The following is a 17,320-nucleotide window of genomic DNA, read 5'->3' on the forward strand; positions in this document are numbered from 1 at the left end:
TTAAAAAGGAAAATGCTCACGAGAAGTAAGGAAGAGACAACGATTGTGAAGGAAATAGAAATGGAGAACATACGAGAAGGAGAGAATCCGAAGAAACAGAATCCCCGGAGCGAAGCCGAGAAAAGCCAGGCGAAAGAAGGGGGAGGTACCGCCGAGGCAGACACGGGAATGCCAGGATGGGCTGTGAACATGCAGGCCGGGATACTGGAGAACATAACAGCGGCGATAAAACTGAACACGGACACGATAAGGAATGATATTGGGAAGCTACGGGAGGAATTGAGGAAGGAACAGGAGGACTTCAGAGGTGAAATGAATACAGAAATCAAAAGGGTGGAGGAGAAGATGGCGGGACAGGACAGAAACGTGACCGAGTTACAGACTAGGACGGCTCACGCGGAGGAATGGAACACGGAGATACACGAGGTATTAACATGTGTGATTCAGAAACAAGAACAGATGGAGACAAAGATGTCGGACATGGAGGGGAGGTCACGGAGAAATAACATCAGAATATGGGGACTGAAAGAAGGAGTCGAAGGGGAATCGGTGACCCTATATGTGGAAAAGCTTATCAAAGAACAAATGAAGGAAACGGGACTGGAAAAAATGGAGATACAGAGGGCCCACAGGGCGTTGGCTCCGAGACCACAACCGGACAGACCTCCGAGGGCGGTGATTATTAACTTTCTGAGATTCGAGGTTAAGGAATTGGTACTCAGAACCGCGTGGACCAAGAAGATTGAAATCGAAGGGAAAAGACTATCATTTGATCACGACTACTCGACAGCGGTAGCGATAACACGCAGGTCCTACGCGGGACTGAAGAAAACCCTGAAAGAAAACGGAATGAGATTCCAGTCACCCATGACCTCGCTAAGGATTCACTGGGAGGAAGGAGCGGCGATGTACGCGACGGCACGAGAAGCGGAGCGAGAGATGAGACGGCGAGGGATGAGGATGGCGGAGGACGGAGAAGGAAGGAGACGGGAGGAACAGACGCGGAGCCTGCAGCAGAGATTGGAAAAAGCCCGCAGGTGGATCAGAGTGGAAGACCGAAACCGGAGGGAGGAGAGAGGAGAAGGCGGAGGTGAAACGTGACGGAGCGAGGACGGAGACGGAGGAAGAGGCCAGACGGAGAGGAGGCGGGAGGAGACGAACGGATGAGTACACGCACAAGAGATTGAAAAAACTATTCAAATAGAGACAAAGTATAGAAACTGAAATAACATATGCATAAGCACACATTCCCAGGTAGAGGCAGGATATAGAAATGAACGTAACGTATACATGGACACATAATACACAAGCTGATGGAGGAAATAAATGGAAATATAACTAGGTTTGATAGGCGAGACACAGACCATACTGAAACAGATACATAGAAACACGCTGTGAGTAACACAGTTGGGAGGGATTAAGGGGATAAATGGACATCACATAGAAAATAGAGGAGAGGAAAAGAAAATAATAAGGGGTACACGGGAGGCACCGCACACGGATATGGGAGGAATGAGGGACAATGAAACATATGAGTCACATTGAGAGGGACCAAGAAAAGAGGGTCTTTGATCAAAAGGAAGGACAGAGCGCTTTTTGACCAGGAGCTCGAAAGCAAAAAAAAAAACAGTAAGAAAGCTGGACAAATATGACGAGCGATTGGGGGCAAGGGTTTCAAAGTTCAAACCCCCAAGCCGTCAGGAGGGGGCCCCTCGCTAGGTTTTTTTGATTTGATTTTGATTTGATTTGATATTTTTTATTTTCGTGTCTTACATACAGATGTATGCCCAGCCCATATGGGCTTACAAGACACATAACAATAAGTATATAATAATATACTTTACCAATTACTTAACAAATGACATAGACCAAGATGGCCATAAAAAAAGAAAAATACAAGAAAATACAATAAAACGTAATATAACACAAGCTGTACTCAATGTAAATAAACAGAAAAACAGAAAAACAAGGTGAATTCAAATACAATTATATAGGATACAGTGTGTTTTGTCTCAGGTGCCATGCCTTCTCCAAAAAGGAGGGCAATTACCCCTCACCCACCAGCAGGGGACAGGGGGGGACACAGGGACCCCCCGAACGCCTTGGGAGCACTTTATGTAAAGTTTATGTTTTTTATTTATGTTAATCATTATATGTATTCGGTGAAGAGAGCGGAGGCTCCAACCGGAGGGGGGAATGAGTGTGACATGGGGGGGACTGACAGACGAAAGAAGAAGAAAGATGACAAGGGTTAAAGGTATAAAAATGATGTCGTTAAACGTTAATGGAATGAATAATGCGATTAAAAAGGGGCAAAGTGATGTTGAAATGTAAAAAAAGTGAGATGGAAGTGATTTTTCTGCAGGAGACACATTTGGTAGCACAGGGTCATGAGAAACTGAAGAGATTTGGATATGAAAATGCATACTATAGTTCCTTTGAACAAAACCCGAGGAGAGGAGTAATCACGTTAATCAAAAACACAGTCAAATTTGAATTGATCAAGGAAGTAAGAGACAAGGAGGGAAGGTTTGTTTTGGTGAAGGGGAAAATGGAGGGCCAAATGGTTACGTTAGTAAATGTTTATGCACCCCCAGAGAGTGAGAGGGATTTATATGAGACCATTTTTGACATGATAGTGATGGAACTAGAAGGGATATTGATATGTACGGGAGATTTTAACGTAGTACTGAATCACGACCTAGACACCACGAGTACTAGAAAAGGACGGGCGCCCATCAGTAGATATATGAATATTCAGATGACGGAAATGGGAATTACAGACGTTTGGAGGGAGATGCACGCCATGGACAGGGAATACACACATTACTCACACCCACACGTGACGTATGCGAGAATAGACTACTTTTTGATGACGACGGGGGACAGTTACAGGGCACGGGAGAGCAGTATAGGAGTGGCGGACATATCGGATCACAGTGCCATATATCTGACAGTAGATCTAGAAGGGAGACGGAGGAACACGATTTGGAGACTAAATGTAGGAATATTAAATAACAAAGGGGTGGTGAGTCAGATCAAGGAGGAGATAGCCAGATATAAGGAAGAAAATGACAACGGGGCGGTAGACCCGAACATTCTATGGGACACACTGAAGGTAGTGATAAGGGGGAAATTGATGGAAAAAACAGCAATGCTGAAGAAGGCCAGAACGGAGACATATCACAATCTGATAGGGAAGCTAAAGAAGCTAGAGGGGAGACACCAGATATCAAAAGAACAGGAAACGCTCGGAGAAATCAAAGAAGTAAAGGCCAGGATAAATAGGGAATTATTGACGGAAATAGAAAAGAAAGCGAGGTTCATGAAACAAACGTACTATGAAGGGGGACCAAAAGCGACCAGACTGTTGGCTAGGAGAATTAGAACGCAACAGAAGTTGAACACGATACACACAATAAGGGATACAAAGACTAATGAAATATTGAGGGACCCAGCTGAAATAGAGAGGACATTTAGAGAATACTATGAGAAATTATACACACAGCCAAAAGCAGCGGGAGAAGAGGAAATAGAAACATATCTGGAGAAGCTAGAGTTACCATCGATAGGGAAAGAACAGAATGAAGAGTTAAATAAAATAATTACGGAACAAGAACTGGAAGATGCAATTAGTAGAGCTAAAAACAACAAGTCTCCGGGGAGCGACGGATTCCCATCGGAATTCTACAAGACATTTAGAACTGAATTAGCACCCATGTTAGGGGCGGCGTTCAGACACACGATGGAAGAGGGGAAAATGCCCCCCTCGTGGAAGGAAGCCATAATCACCACGATACCGAAGGAAGGGAAGGATAGGGAATTATGTAGTAGTTTCAGACCTGTGTCCATACTCAACGTAGATTACAAGATGTATACATCGATAATATCAAAAAGATTTGAGACGTTTATGCCAGACATTATAGATGAAGATCAAACTGGATTTATTAAAGGGAGACAGACACAGGACAACGTGAGAAAGACATTACACATAGTAGAGGAGATACAAAAACAAGGGGGTAGCGCGGTACTGATTAGCCTAGATGCAGAAAAAGCGTTCGACAGTGTGAGCTGGACATTTTTATATAAAACATTGATGAGGTTCGGACTGAACGGGAGGGCGATGAAGATGATCAAGGCGCTATATCAAGAGCCGACAGCGAGGGTTAAGGTGAATGGCAGCTTGACGGATAGAATCAGATTAGAGAGGGCTACCAGACAGGGATGTTGTCTCTCACCGACGCTCTTTGCCGTTTTCATAGAACCACTGGCACAACTGATCAGGCAGACCGAGGACATCAAGGGAGTAAGGATAAAGGGAACGGAATATAAACTAGGCTTATTTGCAGACGACGTGATAGTATACATGAGGCAACCAGAAAAGAGCTTCCCGGCACTGATGGATCTACTGAGGGAATATGGCCACTACTCAGGATACAAACTAAACGTGACAAAGACACAGACCTTAGCATGGAACTATTCTCCAACGACGGAAATTAGAGAACAGTACGGGATAAGATGGGACATGGACAAGATTAAATACTTAGGGGTGAACATCACGAGAGGGGTGGAGAAACTGTTTGAGGCGAATTATACACAGATAAATCAGAACATCAAGAGAGACCTAGAGAGATGGACAGTAATGCCCTTGGACTTCAATTCAAGAATAGAGGTCATTAAAATGAACATACTATCAAGGTTACTGTACCTATTCCAGTCACTACCGATACAAATACCACAGAATCAATTCAGGGAGTGGGACAGACTGATATCGAGGTTCATATGGGCGGGGAGAAGACCACGGGTCAGATATAAAACACTACAACTACCAAAGGAAGAGGGAGGGATGGCAGTACCCAGCCTACAAGATTATTACTATGCAGCACAACTGAGAGCAGTGACGTGCTGGTGTAACGACAGATATGAGGCAAGATGGAAAGACATTGAAAAAGAAGGGGAGGGATACAAGGTACAAGCTCTGGTGGGGGATAGGGAACTATTCAAAGAAAAAGAGGGGCTATTAGATCCAATCACCAAATGCACCTTGACCATATGGAACAGAGTAGTAAAAACACACAAATTGGAGAAGCAGTCAGGGGTCCTGAGATGGGTAGCACATGACAAGAGATTCAAACCAGGGAGGTTAGACCATGGATTCAGAAGGTGGGAGAGGGGGGGGGCAACAGCAATATGCAACATGATAGAGAAGGGAGAAATGCAGACACTACAAAAATTAAAGGAGAAATTTGGACTAGAAAACAGGGACCACTTCAGATATCTACAGGTTAGAGACTACTACAACAAAGAAATAAGGGGGGCCAAAGACGAGGAACAGAATGGAATAATAAAGATGATAGTATGGGCATACGAAGGGGGGCAAGGAAGAGTAATATCAGCAATATACCGGGCTATAATGACCAGCAAGGGACACACGACATTACATAAGGGAGAAATGGGAGAGAGAGCTAGAGATAGAAATAACAGGGAAGGAATGGGGGAACATATGCGAGGTACAACATTCAACAACAGGATCGAGAATATGGAAAGAATTTGGATGGAAAAACATAATCAGATTCTTTATAACCCCAGAGCTGAAGGGAAAATATGCACCAACACAAAAAGCATGCTGGAGGATGTGTGGGAAGGAGGGGGCAAATCACACGCACATATTCTGGGGATGTCAGAAGCTGAAGGGGTATTGGGAGGAGATAGGGGAAGCAATGATCAGAATATTAGGATACGGGATACCACAAACAGGACTGGTGCTTTACTTAGGAGACCTGACACACGAGGGAATACAAGGGGGGGACAAATATTTAATAAAGATAATGTTGATAGCGGCCAGAAAAGCAATAACGAGACTGTGGTATAAGGAAGACCCACCGACAATAGCAAAATGGGTAGGAATAGTGGAAGAAATACAGGATATGGAAAGGATAACACACATGCTGAGGTTACAGGAAGAGAAATTTGGGGAAAGATGGGGAAAGTGGGAGGATTATAAAAGGAACGAGAACGACATCACAGAGGAAGAACCAAATGCAACACAAGAGAGCGAAGGGTAAAGGAGGAAAGATGTTCAAGCAGGGTCTATGAACCCATGTCACACACCTGTACTTTAGTTAATATTTTCTATTTTGTTTTTGGGATATTACAAGTGCTGAATGCTTTTATACCTTATTATTTATGTCTGTTTAACGGTGTGATATTAAATATTCAGGGATGATGTGGTTTGTGTTGTATGGGTGAAACAAAAGGCAAAGTGAAAGTTAATAAACAAGAAAAAAAAAAAGAAAGGACGAAGGAGAAGGGAAGAAAGAAACTCAAGGAGGGTCTCTGGACCCAGATCACACATACAAACCTTAAGTCAGCATGTATTGTCTTTGAGTAGGAATTACCTGTTTATGCCTGTTTAAGGGAGATACACAATCAGCCTTTGTATCAAATACCTAGAAAACAACAGTAGGGGAACCAGACAACTAACCATGTGATACCCATGTAAATATTTATGTGCACTGTTTTTTCTTTTGTTTTTATTGTGATACTAGTCTCTTCATTTTTTATTATTTATTTTTTGTAAGTGCTGTCTGTCTAAATAACTGTTAATTAATAAAAAATTTAAGATTAAAAAAAAAAAAAAAAAACAGAGCAAACAGAAAGATAGAACTGTTTTGCAGGGAGAACGAGGCCACTAAGAAGGTCATATCGTTTTCAAATCATGATGGAATATTTCATTGCGGGACAGAAAGAGAAAAGGAACAAACAGAGCAAATGGACTGTACTATCGCAAGGCTCCGTTTCAGCACGGCGTGTAGAAAGATAGAAAACACTTATAATAATAATAATAATAACACTGTATTTGTATAGCACCTTTCATACAGAAACTGCAGCTCAAAGTGCTTCACAACAGAAAAAAGACGGGCATAAAATGAGCACATAAAGTACAGACATATAAAATCCCAGTTTTTCCCATTAGGATCTAACAGGCCACCTTGTTTATGGTTTGATTCAGTTTTAATTTTAATAGACAAAAATAGAACGAGTAAGATCGAATAAACAGAGTACAATAGTGCAATGATGACTTATGATGCTTCCCCATCACTGCCGGGCCCAAGGTCGATACGCAGAGGAGAAACAATATCGACCCGCATCCAATTTCTGGTGACGCCGCGCAATTATCTCTCCTCGTTCGTGTCAACAAAAAAAAAAAGCAATCCAACCCCGGGATGGCAATCTAGTAACGACACAGAGTGCTGCTACCCTGCCTTGCCATCTGACACAGAGCAATACACCCGAGACACATGAGCATAGAGATAGTCCCAACACCATTTATCTAGGTACAAACAGGGTGGTGGTATTGAGTTGTGATGAGCTGTATCAATACAAATCTCTGGCAGGATGAGGAAGCTTCTTTACTGGTCATACGAGCACACACACACACGCATGCACGCACGCACACACACACACGCACACGAGCACACACACACACACACACACACACACACACACACACACACACACACACACACACACACACACACACACACACACACACACTTGAATACTCTATTTGGTTCCACAAATTATATTACATAAACAGGGAATCAAATGTATCGGGGCCACGCAGCATTGAACACTTAAGGGTACACATAGCACCTCCTTCTCCACGTGGCTAAGCTGCCAATAATAGCCGAGACAGAGCAGTATTTGGCAATTTGTTTGGCTTCTTCTTTTAGACATTGCAGGAAGTCTCAGACCAGTCATGGTGCATTTGTATACATGGCCAAGACTTCCGAATACAAGTACACTGTATCTACACCTGTACAAGGTCGGCCATCACATTGAGCAGTGGTTGGTATTTGATATACTTGTCCCGGAAGGCCTGGTCCATGTACACCCCCCCCCCCCCCCCCCCCCCCCCCCCACCTACCCAACCTCCTCCAATGTACAGTTTCTACGTCAAATGTATATACTTTTTTTCTGGACTCTTTTCGTATCACAAACAGTACTGTATTTGCAAATCTGGTATGTCATAAATGTATAGATGTAGCAGTACTGTCTATCTGTATGTCATATATGTCATATATGTTACAATTAATTGAAAATGGGGGACCCTGATGTAAACAAGACCAAAGTTTCAACAGATCAAAGGCACAACCTACTTCTATAACCAGCACCTCCCTGTGGCTGGTGTCAACAAAAACAACATCCGGTGTATTTGGTATGTTAGCAAAGACATTGTTGGTAAGACCAAACCACTCTGGTAGCACTCTAGCATGTTTGTTCATTGCTGCACTAGATGGTGAAATGTTCCGTACCGCATCAGACACAATGTCCACAATACGGTCATGACAAGCTACAGTATGTACAGGTGTTTGTATGCATTACACCATTTGTTATGTATGCAATGGATTCTAGGTGTTGTTGTGAATCCTGATGGTTTAAACAGAATGGACTGTGAGAACAGAATGGACACACACACACACACACACACACACACACACACACACACACATACACACACACACACCCTTCTCTTAGAGAGACCAGACACCTGGATGCCCTTCTATTAGAGAGACCACCAGACACCTGGATGCCCTTCTATTAGAGAGACCAGACACCTGGATGCCCTTCTCTTAGAGCAGGGCAGGGGTCTCAAACTCAATTTACCTGGGGGCCGCTGGAGGTAGAGTCTGGGTGAGGCTGGGCCGCATCAAATATTCAACAAAAAAAGGGTTTCAAGTATTCCAAAAAAAAGTACAACTGATCCAATCTTCTCACAAACTCACTAAAACCTCACAAACACCAGCAACTGAGCATTCTCAGTGGTGTCAGTAGACTCATCCACAGCTATGGAAATGGACTGTGCATTTATTTTATTCTATCACAAAGCTGTTTAATCAAATCATCAGCCAGTATTTCAGTTATTCTGGTTGCTGTGCTATCTGAGGGGGATTTGCTTTTGTTTGCCTTCAAACATGGTCTACATCACTTCAGTCATACATTATTTTATTATGTATGCATCAGAGAATGGCTTCTTGTGTTTAGCCAACACCCATGCCACTGAGTGAGGACTTGGGTTGCTTTTTCTCGTTGTGACATAGCTTTAACAATAATTCTGCTTGCAGCTTGATATGATGATTTCATTCCATTTATTTGTGTGGTTCTTAGCACTGGATTTTGAGGAAAGGCTGCATCAAAATAACTGTGTTTTGTTTCGTAGTGGCGTTTCAAATTGCCACTCTTCACAAGAGCTACAGTTCATATTAGGCACATTGGTTTGGTGCTGGGAGGATGCACGCATATTTTTCAGTCCATTCAGCATGAGCATGCCATATTTTTCTACTAACTGCCTGCTGGCGAAACTAGGCTACTAGTTACATTTATCTCACGGAGATACTGTAAAACTGGGAACGAGGTTACTAGCTACAGTACCTGCAGATTAGACTACCTGTAGATGCGCTGTCAACTCTCGCTCTGACTCGGACCCGCTGAAAGAGACAACACTCATTCTGTGAAAACCCACCCTACTCTGCTCTGATTCGCAGACTGTGGGTGGGGGGGAGAAACGCGAGAATGCATGCCATACGCACTGGATATATTTTCCTTCCACTTGGTATCACTCCGGAATCACGTTTCAACCAAGTCACTAACGTAACGTTGCTGTCATGAGCCTGCGCTATGGTAGCCTACAAGTGATCAAATAAATAAAACATCCAACTCGCGGGGTGGTCAGGTGGCGTAACGGAGATTGCGTTCGTCACCAACCCCGGAGTGGCTGGATTCGCCTGTTCGAATCCAGCTCACAGCTCCGGGGTTGTCGTCAGCTTGGCTGGCCGTTCACACTAATACAATTGGCAGTATTAGAGAGTGGGAGAAGCTGGCGGGGTGGGTCCGGGTCGTTGTAAACAGCGACTCCTACAGTTCGGTCGGGGCGCCTGCTAAGCGCGGATAGGATCTAAGTGGGATAGTGTGATCCTTCCACATGCTACGCCCTCTCAGTGAGAATCCGCGCTGCCAGGTGAAAAGAAGCGGTTGATTGGCTGGACGTGTGTCGGAGGAAGCACGTGGTAGCCTCCACTCTCCCAGACCGACTGTGGGGGGTAAGTGCGCAGCGACCAGGAAGGGGATTGGGAATTGGCATAACGACTAACATTGGGATGGGAGAAAATCGGAGGAAAAATGAGGGGGAAAAAGATAAAAAATAAAAAAAAAAAAAAAAACATCTAACTCGCACAACGATTCGGCAACAAGTTGCGCGCGGGCCACACTAACACTAAACTTTGATGTCAAGTAGGGGGCCGCAAAATATCATCCAGCGGGCCGCAATTGGCCCGTGGGCCGCGAGTTTGAGACCCCTGTCTTAGAGAGACCAGACATCTAGAGGCCTTTCTATTAGAGAGACCAGACACCTGGATGCCCCTCTATTAGAGATACCAGCCACCTGGAGGTGCTTCTATTAGACCAGCCACCCCCCTCACAAGCTTGTGTACATGACCTAGGCCAGTGGTTCCCAAAGTCGGGGTCGCGACCCAAAAGTGGGCCGCGAGCAGCCACGGATGGGCCGCGAGATGATTTAAAAAAAATTAAAAAAAACAAAAATAAATAAAAAAAAAACATTTTTTTTATTTTTTATTTTTTTATTTTTTATTTTTTTATTTTTATTTTTTTTGTCAGGCCACTGAACTTAGAAGCAGGCCAGGACAGTGTTTCTAGTTGTATTCTAAAATTCTATTCTATTGTATTCTAAAATGTGACTATATGGTTTTATATTAACTTAATAAATAAACAAAAACGAAAAATCTACTTATTTCAACGAACATTTCAAACTAAATAACAGATTATGCACATAAAACACTGAAAACAACCGAAGCAACAATAGTATTTTAATGAGGCTATTATTATTATCATTATTATTTTGCAACAAGTTAGCCCTCTCATAAATAGCACATATAAATGAATAACTAACTTGAACTAACTTAATAGGATTGAAGTGATATTTGGCTTAAAAAATCGGTCGACTGACAAAAAAAAAAAAAAAAAAAGCCAGACGATGTGCATTGGGCCGCGGCTCTCTGACGCCTTATTTTCTGGGCCCCGGCCTGAAAAGTTTGGGAACCCCTGACCTAGGCTACCAAATGTAAAGAAATAAAATAAGAATGTCAATAAATGTAGCCTAGCTGTGAAATGGTCTGCACCACACACAGTGTTGGTTGTACCTCCTTGTCTGCGTGGGTGTGGTCGGCGGTCTTAGTGGTGGCGTCCAGATCAGTGACACCGCGGTTGTGGGTGAACTCCTCCACCGTGCTGTCGGCTACTGGCGGCAGGGCCGTCTCTTCCGCGTCGATGTCCGTCTCCTCGGCGACTGGCGTGGTCTTCTCCTCCTCCTCTCCGGTGAGCTCCCGCACTGAGCCGTGGAAGACACACACACACACAGATGGATGAGCACGCACGCCTGCAGACCACGCACATTTACACATGAGCATGGGCACAGATGTATGGACACACACACACACACACACACACATTAGTGAGACAAAGGGCACGTGTGCAATCTTGTGTGCAAATGCACGCACACACACACACACACACACACACACACACATACACACACACACACACACACATACATACATACTGTACATACATACATACATTCATACATACATACATACATACATACATACATACATACATACATACATACATACATACATACATACATACATACATACATACATACATACATACATACATACATACATACATACATACATACATACATACATACATACATACATACATACATACATACATGCACGTAAGACCTTTCTGGTGTGTGTGTATGAGTGTGTGTGTGTGTGTGTGTGTGTGTGTGTGTGTGTGTGTGTGTGTGTGTGTGTGTGTGTGTGTGTGTGTGTGTGTGTGTGTGTGTGTGTGTGCGTGTGTGTGTGTGTGTGTACTGTGTGTGTGTGCGTGTACACAATATGTGTGTGTACTATGTGCGTGTGTGTGTAGAAGAAACGCTTCCCTGCATGGCCCCTGTTATATCTGACAGAATAAACGCTTCCCTGCGTGGCCCGTTATATCTGACAGAATAAACGCTTCCCTGCGTGGCCCCTGTTATATCTGACAGAATAAACGCTTCCCTGCGTGGCCCCTGTTATATCTGACAGAAGAGACGCTTCCCTGCGTGGCCCCTGTTATATCTGACAGAGAAGAAACGCTTCCCTGCGTGGCCCCTGTTATATCTGACAGAGAAGAAACGCTTCCCTGCGCGGCCCCTGTTATATCTGACAGAAGAAACGCTTCCCTGCGTGGCCCCTGTTATATCTGACAGAAGAGACGCTTCCCTGCGTGGCCCCTGTTATATCTGACAGAGAAGAAACGCTTCCCTGCGTGGCCCCTGTTATATCTGACAGAATAAACACTTCCCTGCGTGGCCCCTGTTATATCTGACAGAAGAGACGCTTCCCTGCGTGGCCCCTGTTATATCTGACAGAGAAGAAACGCTTCCCTGCGTGGCCCCTGTTATATCTGACAGAGAAGAAACGCTTCCCTGCGTGGCCCCTGTTATATCTGACAGAATAAACACTTCCCTGCGTGGCCCGTTATATCTGACAGAGAAGAAACGCTTCCCTGCGTGGCCCCTGTTATATCTGACAGAATAAACACTTCCCTGCGTGGCCCCTGTTATATCTGACAGAAGAAACGCTTCCCTGTGTGATAGAACAGTGTGTCTCCATTGGCAGGTCCACTTGGCTGGACTGGAACCCCATCACATACCAGCAGTAATACCAAAAACTGGCTAATAAAAACAGTAACTGTGGTTTAAAATGTTTTGCGTTTCTCAAACTGATTCAGGAATGAATTAATGAATGTTGAAAAAAAATATTTATGAATGGATGAATGACATACGTGTACATACCTGCATATAATAATTTTTACATACAGTAACTCTAGATACTATATCTATATACAGTAAGTACATATCCCTTACCTAGTCTTACTAGTTACGCTGCTGGCCAGTACGACTTACTTATTTTACTTACTTTACTACTTACTTATATTAATTTATATATTTGATATCCAGTTTAATCACCTGTACATTGAATATTACTGTTGCACTTTACTGTTACATTTGCACTACATTTCATTGTACTGTACTTGTGCTGTATAATTACATCTAAAGGAAGATTAATGAATGAATGAATGAATGGATTGATGGATGGGCATTGAATGAATGGATGCATTTGCCACCCATTTTAAGAAATTCACATGATGAATTCCAGAGTATACCGTCTTCCTAAAATTTGAAATCAGAGAGAGAGGAAACCCTAGAATTTTTTTGTATCTACTTTTTCTCCCCATTTTCTGTTTTTCTCCCATCCCCAATTTCGTATTGTCCAATTCTACCCTCCCCTGTCTCGAACGCTGTTAGGCCATGCCTCCCACAAGCCGGCTGCAATGTGGACGAAGCCTTGCATCACGTGTCCCCTCCGGCATCTCCTGCATTAGTGGCGAGCGCCTTGCCCACTGCGCCACTTAGCTGCGGAAACCCTAGAATTTGTGACATCACATGGAAGTAAAAAAGACAATGAACGAGGCACTGATTTTATAGAGCCATAAAAATGTTCAAATGAGCTCTCAACCAAATTAAGTTTATATTAGTGGTGCTTACATAAGTATTTAAACCTCGTTTGGACGGAATGGCTCATGCAAACATTTTATGTGCACATAAAGTCGGTGTCCCATTCGTTTTTTATGAAGTAGGCCAGGATTCATCCATCCATTACACATTTAAAGGTTTTCTCTCAGATTCCTATAGCTTTAACCCTTTCACTACCACACTACAGTGAAATGGTTAACCTTCTGCAGTGTGGTAGTGAAAGGTTAACCTTAGTGTGGTAGTGAAAGGTTAACCTTTTGTAGTGTGGTAGTGAAAGGGTTAACTGTCTGTAGTATGGTCGTGAACGCGTTAACCCTTTGTAGTGTGGTAGTGAAAGGTTAACCCTTTGTAGTGTGGTAGTGAAAGTGTTAACCCTTTGTAGTGTGGTAGTGAAAGGGTTAACCTTATGTAGTTTGGTAGTGAAAGGTTAACCTTTTGTAGTGTGGTAGTGAAAGGGTTAACCACCTGTAGTGTGGTAGTGAAAGTGTTAACCCTTTGTAGTGTGGCAGTGAAAGGGTTAAGGTTGCTCGAGATTGCACTGAATTAGGAAAATCTGCTTTTAGCTTCTGTGCCCCAGAAACATGGAATGTTTTGCAATGCACTTTAAAACTCAATTCATTAGTATCTATTGGTCAGCTGAAATCTTTAATAGCAGTTCACCACAGTCTGCAGTTTTTTTTATTATCTTTTTCCCTGTTCTTTTTCCATTTTTCTCCCATCCCAATGTTAGTCGTTATGCCAATTCCCAATCCCCTTTCTGGTCGTTGCGCACTCTACCCCCTACCGTCGGTCTGGGAGGGCGGAGACTATCACATGCTTCCTCCGACACATGTGTAGCCAGCCCACCGCTTCTTTTCACCTGGCAGCGCGGACTCTCACTGGGAGAGTGTAACATGTGGAAGGGTCACACTACCTCTCCCAGATCCTTCCCTTGCTGTGCAAGCGCCCCGAGCGAACTGTAGGAGTCGCTGTTTACCACGACCAGGACCCACCCACGCCGGGTTTCCCACCCTCTAACACTGCCAATTGTGTTAGTATGGACGGTCGGCCAACCCGGAAGCACCACAGCCGGATTCAATCCCACTGTCTCTGTGGTGGTAGACAGACGCTTAGTCCACTGCACTACCCGGCCGCCCTGCAGTTGTTTTTAATAATTCTACATGTTTAATTGATTGACTTTCTGTTTCTATATTGTTTTATTTTTTTTTGTATTTATTGTGTTTTGTATTTCTCTCAATGATCCTTTAAGATTAAATAAAGATTGAATGAATGAATCATCTCCTCTCCTCTTTCTGTGCCACCGGCTCTGTCGTCATCCTCTTCCCACTGACCCAGCAGTTCACTCCCTTCTCCTGCCTCTCTCCATCTACCACCGCCCAACACTGCCCTGCCCTCTGTTCCTCATCCAGCTCCCCTCCTCCTCCTCCTCCTCCTCCTCCTCCTCGTCTCCCCATTCTCCTTTTATTGCTGTGATAATTAGCTCTCCAGTTAAGCTCATTGGCTGCGCATGATGGCTCCTGTGTAGCTTAAAAGACCATGACAAAGAGGTGTGTGTGAGAGAGAGAGAGAGAGAGAGAGAGAGAGAGAGAGAGAGAGAGAGAGAGAGAGAGAGTGTGTGTGCGTGCGTGTATATGTATCTGTGTGTGTAAAGCAAACTTTATACACAATGTCAAAGTAGCGCCAATGCTTGGCCGAAGGCAGTGGCATTAGCACCGTTAGCGGCATTAGCACCGTTAGCGGCATTAGCACCGTTAGCGGCATTAGCACCGTTAGCGGCATTAGCACCGTTAGCGGCATTAGCACCGTTAGCGGCATTAGCACCGTTAGCGCCATTAGCACCGTTAGCGGCATTAGCACCGTTAGCGGCATTAGCACCGTTAGCGGCATTAGCACCGTTAGCGCCATTAGCACCAAAGGCCACAGCTCGGTCTACCTACTGCTGGTAAAAAAATTTACTACACGTTGGAGCTACAGCAAGAACATGTAGGTATGATGGTCGGAGAAAGATAGTGTGCCCTAACACAGAGGATGCTCCAATGGCTGGAATTGGGATTCAAAGGAGGGGATCCATACACACGCTAATATCTATCCGTCTCTTGGCTGCCAACTCTCCCTCTCTCTCTCTCTCAAGAGTAAATTGAATGAACTTTTCTTCACTTTTTGCACAAAAAACGCGCACAGACCGGCACGCTCAAATACACAACATCCAGCGCCACACAAATCGGATGAGAGGCAGTGGAAAAAAACTCATCCCACCAGTGTTCCGCCGTTGTGCTCTCTCTCTATAGCTTGACTCATCCGTGACATTCCCTCCCTGCCTCCGCCTTTCATACGACCAGCTCTGGGCACTACACACGCCTGGCGCAGGGGTGTGCAGGGCCTATAGAGAGAGCGCTGTGGTGTTTGTGGAGGGTATTTGCATGGCGTGTGATGACTTTGGAAGACATGGGGGCGTGGACGTAGATGTAAAGTATGAGGTGCTTTAAAGTTCAGGAGTTTTGACATTTTTGTTACTATAATTGGTCAAATGGAAATAACATTGTTTTTATGGTTTTTCCAAAGAAATTATCCATACAGCTGTCAGGATGTTGCTCCTCAACAAACTTGAGTGACAGCAGGCTCTCTCTCTCTGTGTGTGTGTGTGTGTGTGCGTGTGTGTGTGTGTGTGTGTGTGTGTGTGTGTGTGTGTGTGTGTGTGTGTGTGTGTGTGTGTGTGTGTGTGTGTGTGTGTACCTGTGACAGAGGAGTCGTTGCAGGTCTTGTCACAGTCCTCCTGGCCGTCAGCGTTCTGCTGGGTGTGCTGCAGGCTGAGCTTATGACACACCTCAAACGCCTGGCCCACCGTCCGCACTATACGCATAGCCTGGCTCTGAGAGAGAGAGAGAGAGAGAGAGAGAGAGAGAGAGAGAGAGAGAGAGAGAGAGAGAGAGAGAGAGAGAGAGAGAGAGAGAGAGAGAGAGATAAAGAAAGACAAATGTTAATTCACACTTCAGTCCAGTTCAGTCAAGCTCTGTCCATGTCTCTGTCCATGAGAGGACGGTGGCGTCTACCTGTGAGAAACATCCCTGCTTCAGCTGATCACTGAACACAAAGGAGTAGAGGGAGAGGAAGAGGGAGGGAGATGGAGGAGAGGGAGAGAAAGAGAGAGGTAGATGGAGGAGAGGGAGAGAAAGAGAGGTAGATGGAGGAGAGGGAGAGAAAGAGAGAGGTAGATGGAGGAGAGGGAGAGAAAGAGAGAGGTAGATGGAGGAGAGGGAGAGAAAGAGAGAGGTAGATGGAGGAGAGGGAGAGAAAGAGAGAGGTAGATGGAGGAGAGGGAGAGAAAGAGAGAGGGAGATGGAGGAGAGGAAGGAAGGGCTCACTCCATTTAAACAGCAGCAAAGAAGCTGGTAGCTATGCGCTGGAAACCCTCTCATTCGCTTCCTCTCAGAGAGTGGACTTTGATGTATTTGGACATTGTGTATTTAGAGCTTTCGACAGTTGGTGTGCTTGGAGCGAAGGAGGCAACAGTTGCAGTGTGGTCTGGCAGTGGAGTTGGAATCCATTATGCACTCCTCAAAAAAAGTTTTGAAACGTTATTTCAGTCGATTATTCCTCCCCTTTAATAATACCAATTGGTATTGTATTTTATATCTTTGGAAAGGCTGATTA

The 17,320-nt window shown here is 44.4% G+C and overlaps 1 protein-coding gene across 1 annotated transcript in view; it reads right to left on the reverse strand.

Moving 5' to 3' along the window:
• Positions 1-17,320, reverse strand: part of LOC311225843 (uncharacterized protein) — a 407,506-nt gene that overhangs the window by 67,776 nt on the left and 322,410 nt on the right. The window contains 2 exon segments of the mRNA XM_084311236.1: positions 11,220-11,407; positions 16,403-16,538. Coding sequence (XP_084167362.1) covers positions 11,220-11,407; positions 16,403-16,538 — 324 coding nt within the window.

The sequence above is a fragment of the Notolepis coatsorum genome, assembly GCF_963971535.1.
Source record: "Notolepis coatsorum genome assembly, chromosome: 3".
Taxonomy (NCBI): domain Eukaryota; kingdom Metazoa; phylum Chordata; class Actinopteri; order Aulopiformes; family Paralepididae; genus Notolepis; species Notolepis coatsorum.